We start from the raw sequence: 14,596 nt of genomic DNA, 5'->3' as shown, positions 1-14,596 counted from the left end.
ATTTTACGCGTAGTGAATTGCCACGCGCTGGCCGTGGGACGTCAGAACATGGCGTTTTTGTGGAAAAGAAAGTTGGATAGCGCGAGTGATTGCTTCTGAGTTTTCGTGGCTTTGTGGGGAAAATGAGTGAATTCTTCAAGTCAGCTATAGGATACTTTAACACAGGGACGAATGGTGGTCAGGAGAATGAGTTTGTGGGCCAAGTGGTGGAAGTGGGCGCCCTGAAATTGCGAATAAAGCGAGTGATCGCTGAAGGTGAGCGTATTTTCACTTGCACAATTTTCACTTTACGCCCTTTAATTGGCGTTTGTTTACCTCATGTCGCCTCCAAATCCCTTCAATTTGTGACCATTGATCGGTCTTTGTGGCCACAATTGAGGCTGCGGAGAGTGGCAAGGGGTTTTCCGCTGGGAAATTCCCTGCCAGAACTTTCTTTCCTGGCTTCGACCGCAGCTCCAGAGCGCATATTCACTGGTCATTCTTAAGACTCTCTTGCTCAATTTCGTGAGCGTGTGTTTATGAATTGGAATAACTTTTGCTTTAACAAGGCAATTGAAGTCCCGCACATGAGTGTCAGTTGTTTATTTCCTGGCCAAAGGCCATCATGCGATTACGCTTTGTTTGACTCCCGAACATTGTGGAAAAAAGTCTGTCTTCCGGATTGCAATGGAGGCTTTTTTTCAGGGCGAAGTTTTCTTTTTCTTTCTTTGCCACTTTGCCCAGAAATAGCTGAAGGAGAGAGTGTCTTATTTCAACGATGATACCCTTCATGCTATTTGATTCCTCCGCCTCCGCACGAGAGACATAAATCAATTTGCTCAGGACGAAAGATTTGCGGCGCTTTTGCCTGAAAAAATCACAGCTCTTGCGAGCTTTGCGAGATTCTGTGGCAGTTTCGAGGCCAATTCGGCGCAAGTGCACACTCTGCCGAAGGGCAGGGAATGCCTTATCGCGTGCTAATGCTCGTCTCTCTGCCCACGTAGGCGGATTCGCGTTTGTGTATGTGGCGCAGGACACTCAATCTGGCGCTGAGTATGCCCTGAAGAAGCTCATTGGCGCCGACAAGGAGGCGTGCAACACCATCATCAAGGAGATCAACATCCACAAGCAGCTGTCCGGGCATCCCAACATCGTCACGTTCGTGGCGGCGTCATTCATCGACCGGACGCAGAGCGCCCAGGGAAATGCGGAGTATCTCTTGGTCACGGAGTTGTGCAAAGGTGTGTGGGGATAATTTATCACTCAGCTTTCGCGGGCTGGCTTATCAGCGCGCCTTTGACTCTCATTGTGTTTGTTGTGTGGAATATTTCAGGCGGCACGCTGGTCGATTGTCTGGGCAGCGCTCTAGAACCGCCCACAGTTCTCCGTGTCTTCTATCAAGCGGCACGTGCAGTCAGTCATCTGCACTCGCAGCATCCACCAATAACCCACAGAGATATAAAGGTAATTCCCCTGTGTAATCCTAGTGAGAAACTGCGTTTCTAATTGGCCACTAATTGGGGGCAGATTGAGAACTTCCTCCTGGCCAATGACGGCCTGCTGAAGCTGTGCGACTTCGGGTCCGCCACCACGGACATCTACACGCCGGACATGTCGTGGTCGGCACAGCAGCGGAACAACCTGGAGGATCAGCTGGCCACGGTGACGACGCCGATGTATCGATCGCCAGAGCAGCTGGACACTTGGGCCAACTATCAAATAGGCCCCAAGGCAGACGTGTGGGCGCTGGGATGTATCCTCTACTGTCTGTGCTTCCAGAAGCACCCCTTCGAGGACTCCGCGAAGCTGAGGATCATCAATGCCAACTACACGCTGCCCGGAGACTCACGCTACGTCTGCTTCCACGATATCATCAAAGGATGTCTTCAAGTGAGAACTTCTTTGCCCTTTTCTTGCAAGATTGTCATCTAAATGTTATTATTTGGCTTTTTCCAGGTGGATCCCAATAAGAGATTCGACATTTCCACTGTGCTGGAGAGATTAGCTGCTATTTCCGAGTCGATGGAGTGGTCGCTGAAGGGTCCGTTGGGGCTGCAGGGCAAACCTCTGCACACGCCTCCGAGTGAAACACCGAATCCGAGTCCTGTTCATGCGCCCAACCGTCCAGCGCAGCCTCCGCGGCCGACTCCACCTCAAGCATCACCCGTTCCGCCGCATCGTCCAGCGCCTCCGCGTCCCAGCGAACTTCCCCGGCAGCCAGCACAAATGCCCGTCAATCCGGCGGATCCTTATCAACATCACGGCGGCGGAGGGCTGTTCTCGTCGCTGCGCGGCGGCGCGGGAAGCTTCCTGAAGAACCTGAAGGACACGTCGTCCAAGGTGATGCAGACGATGCAGCAGACAATTGCACGCACAGACCTGGACATTAGCTACATCACATCACGAATAGTCGTCATGCCGTGTCCGTCGGAGGGCCTGGAATCTGCCTACAAGACGAACAACATCGACGACGTGAAGCTGTATTTGGAGAGTCGACACTCGCTGGCCAAGATGAGCATCTACAATTTGGGTGCGCGAACGTGTCCGCGACTTCCGCCACCTGTTCGGACGGTGGAGTGCAGTTTTATGTATTCGCCGGCGCCGCCCAAGGCGCCTCTTCTGCACGCCATGTACTCAATTGCCGAGGACATGTACGGATTCCTGAGTGCAGATCCCAAGAGTGTGGTGATTATTCAGAGTACAGACAATGGCAGAGCCACAGCGGCCACAATGGTGAGTGCTCTGCTGATCTATGCGAGTCTCGTGCGTGAGCCTGAAGATGCCATGCAGATATTTGCCGTGAAGCGAACGCCGCCGAATATGAAGCCGTCGGAGCAGCGATATTTGTACTATTTGGGCGATATTCTGCGCACCACTCCGCACTTTCCACACTTCAAGCCCGTCACTCTTGTCTCTGTCACGGTTTCACCGGTGCCCAGGATGACGAAGGCCCGCGATGGGTGTCGAATGTATGTGGAGGTGACTTGCCATGATCGCGTAGTCTTCTCCACGGTGCAGGAGTACGAGAAGATGCGTCTGTATCACGCTTCCGAGGGAAAGGTGTCCATTCCGCTGAATGTGACTGTTTGTGGTGACATCACAGTGTCTGTATTCCATGCCAGGAATGCCCTCAAGGGCATGGGACGACCACAAGGCCTGAAAGTATGTCAATTCCAACTCCACACTGGCTTCATACCGGAAGAGGAGACTCTTTTGCACTTTGACAAAGCGGAATTGGATGATGTTCCCGATGTGGAGCACGTGCCGATGAAGTTCCATGTGGCGTTGAGCATCTTTGTGGGTGACATGGAGAGAATGCCGCAAATCACCTTGCCGTGGATGACAACTAAGCCGGCCAGAGATCCGCTGAATCTCTTCAGCAATGCTCTGGAGTACGAAGAGACGGTGGATAATTTCATTTCCAAGCCGAAATCTGGTCCAGGCGCTCCTCCGCGTCCTGCTCCACCGCCGGCTGTGGCTCAGCCGCCGCCTCGTCCGCCGCCAGCTATGCCACAGCGTCCTGACATTGAGCCGGTAGAATTGTCGGACACTGAAGAGGAAGAGCCCGAGCAGTTGTCGAGCATTAAGAATGTGGATCTGCTGAATTTGGCCAGGGGCGAGCGCAGAGAGAGTGCAGAAGAGCCGCCGCCTGTGCGTCAGGAGGCCAGTTTTGATCTTCTGGGCAGTTTTGACTCTCACGATGCCGATGGGGATTTGCTGCCGCCCACAAATGGCATGAAGAATCCTATTCCCGATCTGTTGGGCAACACGCAGAACGCTTCATCGAATGCCAATGGACTGGATGACTTGTTTGGCTCAATTAAGACGAATCAGCAGCAATCTAGTCAAATGCCGGAGGACTTGAATGGATTGAATTTGAACTTCAACGCAAATTTCCCGCAGAAATCATCGCCCAGCAATGGCGGGGAGACTTTTGATCCCTTCGCGGGCAACTTCACGGCACCCACAATGCCTCTGCAGCCCAACAATTCCGCCTCGGCAGCGCCGAAGGAGCCTCAAGCGGCGCCACCACAGAAGCCGGATCCATTCTCAGATCTGGGCAACTTGGCGAGTGGCTTGAATGTGAATTGGGGCGGCGGAAAGACGAGCACAACGCCCAGTCCACGATCGACGCAATTCTCCAGTCCGACGCACCAGTTTGCTGCGACTCCGTCGCCGCGGGCGCCGTCCACGCCCAGCCATCAGACGGCCAAGAGTCCGGGTGAGCAGAAGCCGGACTACAGCCGGTCGCACTTCGCCGAGACGCCGCCGAATGCGGGCGCACAGAAGGGGGCGAAGAGCAATCCGGGAAGTGGTGACATTTTCGCTGACATTCTGGGGAGTCAAGGCTACACGTTCGGCAGCAAGAGCTCCCAAGGGCCGCGTTCAATCAACGAAATGCGCAAAGAGGAAATTGCGAGAGATATGGATCCGGACAAATTGAAGATTATGGAATGGGTGAGTGTTTATGCTGTTTTTATGGTGCTATTTTTGCGTCCATTTGACGTGAGATTTAGTACTTTTGGCCTATTGTGTGCAAGATTGTCGAAATTTAACAATTCTTCATGATACATTTTGGTAGCAAAGAGAGAGAGAGAGAGAGAGAGAGAGAAAGGCCATAAAAGTGCTTTCTTGTTGTGTGATGAATGAATGGGAATGAAGAGAAGAGAGTGGGAAAGGATTTGTGAGCTGAATAGAGGCGAAAATTGGTTAAAGTTGTTTCTGAGAGGCGAAAAGTAAAGATAAATTTGGCTTTAAAATGCTGAGAAACATGATAAGTGGGCGTGGCAAGCGAGTGGGAGGAGTCTCAATGTTTCCCCCTTTTGGCCACTTTCAGACGGAGGGGAAGAAGAGCAACATCCGGGCTCTGCTCTGCTCGATGCACGCCGTGCTGTGGCCGGATGCGAAGTGGAACAAGTGTGAGATGCACCAGCTGGTGAGCGCGGCGGATGTGAAGAAGGCGTACAGGAAGGCCTGCCTGGCCGTTCATCCCGACAAGGTGAGTGTACAGAAATCAATTTGCAATGTGTGTGACCGCCTGTGAACTCTGTCTTCTTTCCACTCTTCCGGCCGACACAGCAAATGGGAACTGACAATGAGAAGATAGCGAAGATGATTTTCATGGAGTTGAATAATGCATGGAGTGACTTCGAGAATGACGCATCTCAGCAGAATATGTTTCCAAATTGAGATCATCGAGCGGAGAGAGAATTGGCTTGAAATTATTAACTTCTTTTGCCACGTTTAGAATTTATGATTCCTTTTTTTCAAGTCATTTTGTGGTTGAACATTTTCTTTTTCTGAGATTAGGCAATTTTTAATTTAATTAAACAATCACACAAGTAGTTTAATCCTGTATGAAAGATATAATTTATATTGAAATAGGATTGACTGTGATGAAATGTTAATTATAGAGAGAGAGGGAGAGGTGCGAGAAGGACAAAAAGGTGGAAGGAAAATGCATTTAGGCGCGTGAAATGCAGATTGTACTCTTTTAGGTAATTATTATGAATTATATTTCTTCCCGCCCTTTTTGACTTTTAGGAGAGATGCGCTAGGAATGAAGTTTAGGAAGAGGATGAATCAATAAACTATTATATTGTGCATTCCAAATTGTATTTTCAATTGGATTCCTTATTCTTGGCTCTTATTTGATTATATCTAAATGAAATTGTACTTAAAGTATTTGACTGATTATTGCAATGCGAGAATTAGGATGTAATTTATAATTTTATGCAATTGGAGAAGTATTTTATCAAAATGTTCTTTCTGAAATGAAGGCAAATTCCACAAAGAAAAATCTTCGAGGCTGTTTTCATTGTCTCACAAAAAGCCGCAAACATGTTATGCTTTACCCATGAAATTGTTGAAAAAATTGATAATACAAGATATAAAAGATGAAAAATTAATTGGGTTAACAATAACAAATATACACATAAATATATTGAAAATAATAAAATGTGTTATATCGATAAATTTTTGCGTTTTATCCTTGTAAATTGTGGAGATCGTCCAGAATCTCTTATCTTAAGAGAAGTCGTTCGCTTGAAATTGTAGTCGCGATTGAAGCGCCAACGAGAATGCTGGGAATTAGTTTGACGTCAAATCTTATTTACACCGTGGCAAAAATAATATTGGCGAATTGTCCTGCAATTGTGCGTGAATTATCCTTATTTTAGCCCTGCAATGACTATTCTCTGAAGACCCAGACTTGCCGTATTGACTGATTGGATAGTTGGTGTGTGTTTGATAAGTGTTTAAGTGGTGAAAATGGGAGCCAATGTGAGCCGACAGGAAGACTTCGCCAGCAATGATTTTCTCAGCAAGTTCGTGGGAAAGGATCACGTTCCGGTGGAGGATTCTATGTTCTGGGAGAGCTTCCTCAAGTTCCACATTGCATTCCCCACGAACAGGTGAGCGTGGCAATCTGTCCGGAAGCAGGTGGCTTGTGTTATCGCGTCTGTTGTGTTTCTTTTTCAGTCAGGAGCAGCTGAGCTTGGATTCACGCCTGGAGACGACTTGCCAGAGTTTCATCAGCCACAATCTCCACTCCGGCAATCTGGGATCCCTGATCTCGGTGTTTCTGAGCAAGGTGACGGAATTGCTGGCGCTGTCTGACCAGGAAAGCACTCTGCATGTGTGGCAGAGCTTCAACGCTCTGTTCATCATTCGCTCCCTGGTGAAGTACATCGTGGAGACGGGATCTGAGTATCAGCTCCTGCAGCACTTCGAGGCTGTGCCGGCGGCCAAGAAGGAGTCCGTGGAGAAGCAGGACGAGAGTGTGGCTGTCGAGGACAGCTCAGAAGCGACCAGTGTGACTGTGGATGGCTCAAAGTTCGAGTCCTTCCTCGAGGCAATTGTTAATATTATCGTTGTTATCCCGGTGAAGGACTTTACGTACCATTTGCACCTGGAGGCGGTGAACAATCTCATCACTCTCCTCTCCGTGCATCTCTATTCCTCCCAATCCACGGAGAAGTCTTCAATTTACAGGTGAGATTTCAAGATAATCCACAAATTGATCATTCTTCAGCCGCTTCTTGTCTCTGTTTCAGGGCAATTTACAAGTGTCAGCATGGGAATACACTCATGAGCGCTCTTCTGCACTTCGTGAGCCGCAAGAGTCAGATGCCTCAGGGGATGTTCGGCTTCAACTCCGGCGGATCCTTCGTGTTCGGCATCGCAGAGTCGCTGTGGTCAATGCTCACGTTCCGGAAGCCACAGGACGTGCTGGCGAATCCCGACCTGCCCAACACGTTCAGAGAGCACTTCCCGCTCGCCAACCAGAGCCTCCTGCTGATTCTCATCCTCACGAATCACCACACTGGCAAGGAGAATCTGTACCGCTTCAGTCTGTTCAACTGCGCCAATGCTTCAGGTGAGAAATCCACTCGCCAGCCAAGCTGTTGCACTTTCGCCACACGCTCGCGCAACGCTCTAATCTTTATCTAATTAGTGGCTAATTGAATTTTTTTTAAGCCAGACATTGTGCAAAGCTCCCAATTTTCACGGGTGCTTTGGAAGACATAAATCATGCTCGTTAAATTCGCTGATCATTCGCTGAGATACACAAAAGTCGAAATGCACAATGTTGACTCATTGGCTCACATTCTCTCTCTCTTCTCGCCCAAGAAAAGAGGATTAGATTTGTGTGATGTTGTTTTTATGAGTGAGAAAAGGTGTCTGTGCTCCAATTTACTGCAGAGCTGGAGAATTGGGTCACTTTCAATCTCATTTCGTGAGCACGATAATCTCTCTCGCTCTCTGCTGGGTTTGTATTACCGAAACACTGCCACAGCGAGTCTGCAGATAATTCTACAACTTGTTAGCTGAGCTTATCAATGAGCAGGAAATTTGTTTCGTTATGCTTGTGAAATTCGTATTTTTGAATTGTTGGGCAGAAAAAAACGAGTGTTTTAAAAAATTCCAGTGAAATTTTATTGCATTTTTCAAGGTTTTTTAAAAGAACAAATTCCAATTTGTTCAGTTCAACGATTGAGAATAAAAAAAATGAAGAAATAACTGATAAATATCATTTGTAATTGGATTATATTGTTATAAATTTTCATTTCTTTTCCACTTCATTCACATTTTGCTGAATTTCCTGCAGAAAATGACCAGTCAAAGGAGGTAATCAGCTTCAAGATTGACTTCTCCGTGCTGTACAACACTCTTTGCCAAATAATCACCATTGATCAGGCCACGCTTCTTCTCTACTTGCTGCTGCACCGCAATCAGCGATTCTACAAGTTCGTGATGGCTCAACCGGATTTGCAAAATCTCGTAAGTAGATTAAGACAGACTTTATTCGAAAGGTGAATCGAAAACCATGAAGAGTCAATTTTTCATAGTTTATGACTTGTTTTTTTGAGAAGCTTTTTATCTGTTCTACTATGAAAATTTTGAGATTTGTATATGATGAGAAAATAGTAAAAAAGAGTCTTAGATTATCAGAAATATCCATAAATGTTCTTAGACTTTGAATTAATATAAAATTTCTCAAGTCTTTTCAATTTTTTCACTTGAAAACCATGAAAAAATACATGTTTTCTTATTAAATATACTCAAAAACTATCAAAATCGACTTTGGAAAGTGATATTTTCAGGTTTTCAGCCAAAATTTCCAATAAAACCAACTGAAATATTCACAAAAAATTAATTACAGAGCAATTGGAAGGTGTTTTGATGGTTTTGAAGTAAATTTGGTAATTTTCACTGCTGTAATAACGCTAAATTTTCAATTTACTCTCTTGAAATCTTACAATTTTGACTCTTCGTCGTTTTCGATTCACTCATCGATTTGTATTATATTTCTTTCGCTGAATTCTTTGCAAGAATGCGAAGTGAATTCGCTTCCTTCCTCACTTCCACAAGTGTTGCATAATTGGAGAGATGCGCAGCGGCGAGTGAAGTTAATTAATTAATTAGTTTTAAAGTCCTCTTATGTGTTTATTGACTTTGGTTACACGGAACGCGCAAGAATCAATTAAATTGTCTACACATGATTGGGCTGGACAGGGGAAGAAGAAATAGAAGAGGGGTGTGGGTGTTGAGGTACGGTTTCTGATGACTGTGGGTCGAATCCGGGAATGACTAAGTGAGTGGATGTGCTGGATTGCTATGGCCTTAGTATCCTTCCTCGTGGTGATGATGATGGTGGTGCACCTGTGGATGGTCGGCGTGTCCGACGCGCTTCACCACAGCGTTGAAACCATTGTGGGGATCGGCGGTGTACTCCACAATGCGCTTGGTGCCATCAGCCTCGTGGAAGGAGTAGGCGCCCTTCACCACGTGCCCGTCTGAGTGCTCCCAGGCTTCCTTGTTGTCTCCCGTGTGGAAGTCCTTCACGCCGTACTCGAACTTGTAGGGCGCTGGGGCCTGAGGGAGAGAGAGAGCGTCAGTGATTGGGATTAGAGGGATCGTGGCTGAGCCTACATGATGGTGCTCCTCTTCGTGATGGTAGTCACCGCCGTGGTGGTGGCTGTTGTGGTTGGCGTAGCTCTCAGCGTGGCCGGGGAAGGCGGCGACGGCAGCTACGATGACGATCAGACAGAAAGCACTCTAGAGAAGCCCCAAAGAAAGCGGAGGGAAGAAGATTCACGTTAGTATTTGCACAACACTCTTCTGATTCCCAAATCAGCTCCACCTTGATCAACTGCATGGTGATTGCTGGATTATTGTTGTCGGTCTGATATGAAATATCACTACTCGAATATGAGTCTGTTACTCCAATTGTTTTTGGATTGAAGGCACGAGGTGAACTGATTTCCTAGCGCCCACACTGGGGCTTTTATAGTCAAAAAACGAGCCCCCAAGAGAGTCGAGCGGTCATCCATTGAAAGCGCGCCTTGAGCACTGTGTGTTTTCTCTCTCTCTTTCTCCTCTCCGCGAGCAGCCATAACAGACAAATTAGACAGCATTGTTACATATATTACTTAATATTATTAGGGAAATTAATTTGATTATTAATTAAGAGTGACGGGGCGCGAAAGTAAGACAATTGTGGAATATTTTGCCGGCCAGACGCATAATCAGACTTGTGTTCTTTAAGAGATTTCTCGTGTGCTGCTGAAGAAATAACAAATGACCATGAAATGATATCTTTGAACAGCTTCTTGAATCAAAAAATCAAGTCACAAGGCAATTTTTTAGAAATTTCAATCTTCTCTAATCAAATAATCAATTATTTGAGTTGAATAATTAAAAAAAAAAGATTATTTTCTCAAGTAAAATGGAAAAATAATCAAATTTTAAATAAAATAATAAAAAAGGTTATTTTCTTATTATTTTATTGATTATTTTATTATTAATTTGCACGAAAAAATCAATTTTTAATCAAATATTCAGAAGATTATAAAAAATAATCAAAATTTGATTAATAATCAGAATAATCAAAAAGTCTTTGGTCTCAACTTGCGAGTGATTTCCCCCTTGTAAGAAATCTTAATCTTGAAATCTTGTGTTATGGTTCATGTCTCGGATAATAGAGATTTTATATATTTTTTCCTTCAAATTTGTGCAACAAATTGAAATTTCAACTCCACGTAAGCTAAGAAAGTTCATAGTTTTAAGTCATATTTCGATCAGTAGCGTAAATAGTTAAAAATTCCGTTTGGAATGTATGAATTCAAGTGATTTTTTCGTATGCATTAAAATAATAAAACAATAAAACGCCAGTCATAAGAGAGTAAAGGAGTTATATAGTAATTAATTGTGCTCTGAAAATTGAAGTCAAGATTCATGGTTTAAAAATTCAGAGTCTTTTATAGTTGATTTTTGCTCATTTTTCACTTAATTGTACTTGCTTTTTGCCGAATTTTTTCGGGTGTAAATAATTTTTGGCTTTTTTTCCTATGAAAGTTTTGAGTACTGTTAAGAGAAATGTTGGCATTGAGCGTGTCTCTCGTTTGCAGGTGATTCCCATCCTTCAGACGCTTTATCATGCGCCAGATAGTACGTCTCATCATATTTACATGTCGCTGATAATTCTGCTGATCCTGAGCGAAGACGACGGCTTCAACAAGAGTGTTCATCAGATTGTGAGCTAATATGGGGAATTGAATGGCGCGTGTGACGTTGTTAACTCATGACATCCACTTGCAGATGCTGAAAACCATCAGTTGGTACACGGAGCGCTCAATCTCTGAAATCTCCCTGGGTGGACTGCTCGTGCTCGTTGTAATTCGCACCATTCAGTATAACATGCTGAAGATGCGTGACAAATATTTGCACACCAACTGCTTGGCTGCGCTGGCGAACATGTCAGGTGATTTGGGGGATTTGGCTGTGTGTGAATGAGGGATTAATTGCTGTTTTGCACTCCTCTTCATGGCAGGGCAATTCCGGTATTTGCATCCGTACGTGGCACAGCGGATGGTGAGTCTGTTCGAGACGTTGGCGCGCAAACACTCGCGCCTGGACAATTTGCTGAAGCAGCCGGCGAACGGGGTGAGTTTGGACGTGCAGACTTCCAAGGAGGAGATGCTGCAGGATCTGTCGGTGCTGGAGGAGGTGTTGCGAATGGTGCTGGAGATCCTCAACTCGTGCCTGTCGCATCAGCTGCTCTACTGTCCCAATTTGGTGTACACGCTGCTGTACAAGAAGCAGGTGTTTGAGAACTTCCGCTCGCATCACGCCTTCCAGGACATCATCCAGAATATCGACATGGTGGTGGGCTTCTTCTCCTCACGCTTGCAGCGTGTGCAGGAGCAGCGCGGCGAATTGGGTGTGAATGAGGTCCTCGAAGTCATTTCCAAGGGTGCTAGTCAGTGGTCCAGCGATAGACTGAGGGTGAGTGTTGAAAATATTGACTCGACAATTTATCTTTTCTGCATAATACCGAAAACTCATACGAGAAATTTGTTTCAATGCAGAAATTCCCCGACTTGAAGTTCAAGTATGTGGAAGAAAATGAACCACAGGAATTCTTCATTCCGTACGTTTGGACGCTGGTCAGTAAATGTGGCTGTATACATTTTAGCTCGGAATCAATGAAGGGAATAATCACAGAAACAATTGTGAATTGTTAACATGAGAAATTTATATCTCAACTTCTTTTCTGTTCATACAATTCTCACATTTAGGGGAAAGAACGGATAAATGTGACCGAAAATACTAAAGAATTTGTAAAATTCGAGCCAAGATTGTATAATTATTGCAGAGAAAAAGGGAGCCGCATTAATAACTCCTTTGGCTTAGCTAATTCGCTATTTCCATACGCACACACACACACACACACACACACACACACACACAAACACCCAGAAGAGTTACAAAAAAACACGAGATAAAACAGGACGGTAAAATTGATGAAGATAATAATAATAATAACGATATATATTGAGAGGAGAGAATACATCAATAAATTATTTTTACTAATAAAACCACTTTTATTTTCAATATTCATTACCAGTCTGCATTCAACAGTTTGCTTTTTAATCCGTGAAATTGTATTAATTCTCACTCACTTTTGAAATCAACAAATGGATTTTTCTCAATCTTGCACTTGTCTTATAACTTCCAATAGCAACATAAAAGTGATTCTGCACAGGAATTTTAAGCACTCGTCGAAGGAGATTTGTTTTATGGAAATACGAATAAACTTGCATCATCCGAAAAAGAGTGAAATGGAAACCTAAAAGTTGGGAAAGCCATTTGCAAAAAATTATATTTTTCACTCTATAAATCTCTAAATTTGCCGCAATATTACTCAATAGCTGGAATAAAAGTGTATTACGTGTTGTGGACTTTTAAATTATTGTGTTAATTTCTGCCAATGACTCGAGCTGTTCTTCCATTTTAGACTCACACAAATTTTTTCCATCCGACTTCCACAAAATGTAGGTTTGTATTTCAAAGCCACACTCTCTTCCCTGTAAGTGCATATGTTTTCGCCACTTCCACGCTAGGAAGTGTGAACATTTTGATTTTATATCGAAATATAAATCATGCTAAGCCCGTCTTTATATGGTAAACACGCCTGTGGCGATTGCTCTTGTTCTTCCGTTGGTTGAATCATCAGAAAGTAGTGCAAAGGGCAAAATTGTGGTCAACATTGTAATGCTAAAATGGATTTCAATCAAAATATTGTTTAATTGAATAGGTTATAGATAAGATTTCTCTTCTGTACATTGAGAACTAACTATTGTAACCTTTCCTTCAAGAGCCTGGAAGTTTGGTTCTCCGTATGTTTCTAGATGAAGTAAATTGAATATGAGAGACAGATTAGCAAAAGTTCAGCGCCTCTCAGTGATTTTTCACACCCATTTTGTGGGGGAAACAATTAAATTTGGGCAATTTGTGAAGTGCGGCTCGAAACAGATGCAAGGCGGAGTAACAAAGGGTGGTTTTTGTGAAGGAAAGGCAAAAGGCGAAAGGGCGAAGATAGCGCAAAAGTCTCGAAAGTTGTTGAGAAAGAGTTGAGTTAGAAGTGGTGCTGTAGATTGTGTGCGGAGACAAAAGACATACAGAAATTGAATTAACATCATATCACCATTTTCCACATGAGTCCTGACGGAAAAGTTGTCACTCGTGGTTGAAGTTGAGAGTACATGGCACGGTGCAAGGCGTACAAGAGCTTCCTCTTGAACAAACAAATCAATCAAAATGGGAACAATGTTTGGCTGCTAGTGCGAAGCTGCGGAGTTGAACATCAGCTACACTCTCAATGCCGCCCTGCGCCTCATATTAACGGAAAATACAGCCAAGATGAGTGGGTGCATGAAAGAGTGAGTTTAATTCAACTATTATCACAAACAGAATCAATTTCCCACATTGTCTTCGACTCAGCCGCAAAGTTTTGCCGCTGCGGCGAAAGAAATCCCACCGTTTTCATATGTTGATTGCCACACTTGGCTGCACTCCCCGCGGGGAGATTCGCAAAGAGTGGGACTTTGTATAGACACCGAGGGAAGTTGGGAATTGTCATTTAATAACTTAACAAGCGTACACCTTCGCCGTCCAGTTGAGGCATCTTAATGGAAAACGTGTTAAAACTCAGCAAAGAATTTGGGGATTCCCACTGGTAATCTATTTCTGGGATGGAAAGTTCCGGTCCATGGCGATGCGGCCGCTGTTAAACTGTTGCGAAGGGATCAAGGGCTTCCCCCTCTCTCTCTCTCTCGTTGTTGGTGCGGTGCCTGGGAAAATGGGGGGATTATTCGCCTCAATGGTATCAAAATCGCATTATAGTTTTTCACCCTAAAATGAGAATGAAGAAGAAACGATAAATTTTCCTTTCTCACTGCATGTCTCTTCTAATACGCCGGAGAATTGAATAGGATATGAAAGTGCGGTGTTGTAGTGAAAGTCTTATTCTAGTGCTTGTAGAATTTGAGAAAAAGGATAAAAAGTTGACGAAATTGAACAAGGTTGAAATACGGAGGCTTTCTTCCGATTTTACGAAATAATACTCTTACACAAGCTTTTAGAATTTGGTGTATTCAAATTACTGTATTAGATTACTAAATAATCTATACATTCACAGTCAGACTGAAGAGCTTTAAGTCCTGTTCTTTGGAATTGGACTTGTTTTTCATCTTAAATTTATAAATTATTATCTTTCAACAATAATTTTTTTCCTAATATCGACAGGGAAAATTTTTGAGATGTAATTTTT

The 14,596-nt window shown here is 44.3% G+C and overlaps 3 protein-coding genes across 3 annotated transcripts; 2 read left to right on the top strand and 1 right to left on the bottom strand.

Moving 5' to 3' along the window:
• Positions 1 to 5,955, top strand: LOC132264446 (cyclin-G-associated kinase-like). Its single transcript, XM_059764662.1, has 7 exons — positions 1 to 255; positions 984 to 1,220; positions 1,313 to 1,443; positions 1,507 to 1,869; positions 1,936 to 4,437; positions 4,817 to 4,978; positions 5,059 to 5,955. Exons 1-7 carry the CDS (start codon positions 123 to 125, stop codon positions 5,167 to 5,169), a joined length of 3,639 nt encoding a protein of 1,212 aa, XP_059620645.1. The 5' UTR covers positions 1 to 122; the 3' UTR covers positions 5,170 to 5,955.
• A 142-nt stretch (positions 5,956 to 6,097) lies between these two features.
• On the top strand, positions 6,098 to 12,322 carry LOC132264425 (dymeclin-like). Its single transcript, XM_059764637.1, has 8 exons — positions 6,098 to 6,392; positions 6,460 to 6,972; positions 7,035 to 7,357; positions 8,090 to 8,262; positions 10,893 to 11,018; positions 11,083 to 11,245; positions 11,315 to 11,769; positions 11,853 to 12,322. Exons 1-8 carry the CDS (start codon positions 6,250 to 6,252, stop codon positions 12,006 to 12,008), a joined length of 2,052 nt encoding a protein of 683 aa, XP_059620620.1. The 5' UTR covers positions 6,098 to 6,249; the 3' UTR covers positions 12,009 to 12,322.
• On the bottom strand, positions 8,994 to 9,640 carry LOC132264438 (adult-specific cuticular protein ACP-20-like). The gene is made up of 3 exons (XM_059764655.1): positions 9,626 to 9,640; positions 9,415 to 9,540; positions 8,994 to 9,357 (listed from the first exon to the last, which is right to left on the bottom strand). The coding sequence occupies exons 1-3, from the start codon at positions 9,638 to 9,640 to the stop codon at positions 9,106 to 9,108; spliced, it is 393 nt and encodes a 130-aa protein (XP_059620638.1). The 3' UTR covers positions 8,994 to 9,105.
• Positions 12,323 to 14,596: the final 2,274 nt, after the last annotated feature.

Source organism: Phlebotomus argentipes, unplaced genomic scaffold (assembly GCF_947086385.1).
Source record: "Phlebotomus argentipes unplaced genomic scaffold, Phlebotomus argentipes genome assembly contig_35, whole genome shotgun sequence".
NCBI classification, from domain to species: domain Eukaryota; kingdom Metazoa; phylum Arthropoda; class Insecta; order Diptera; family Psychodidae; genus Phlebotomus; species Phlebotomus argentipes.
The sequence above is the reverse complement of the archived record's forward strand: the minus strand, read 5'-3'. Positions and strand labels throughout refer to the sequence as shown.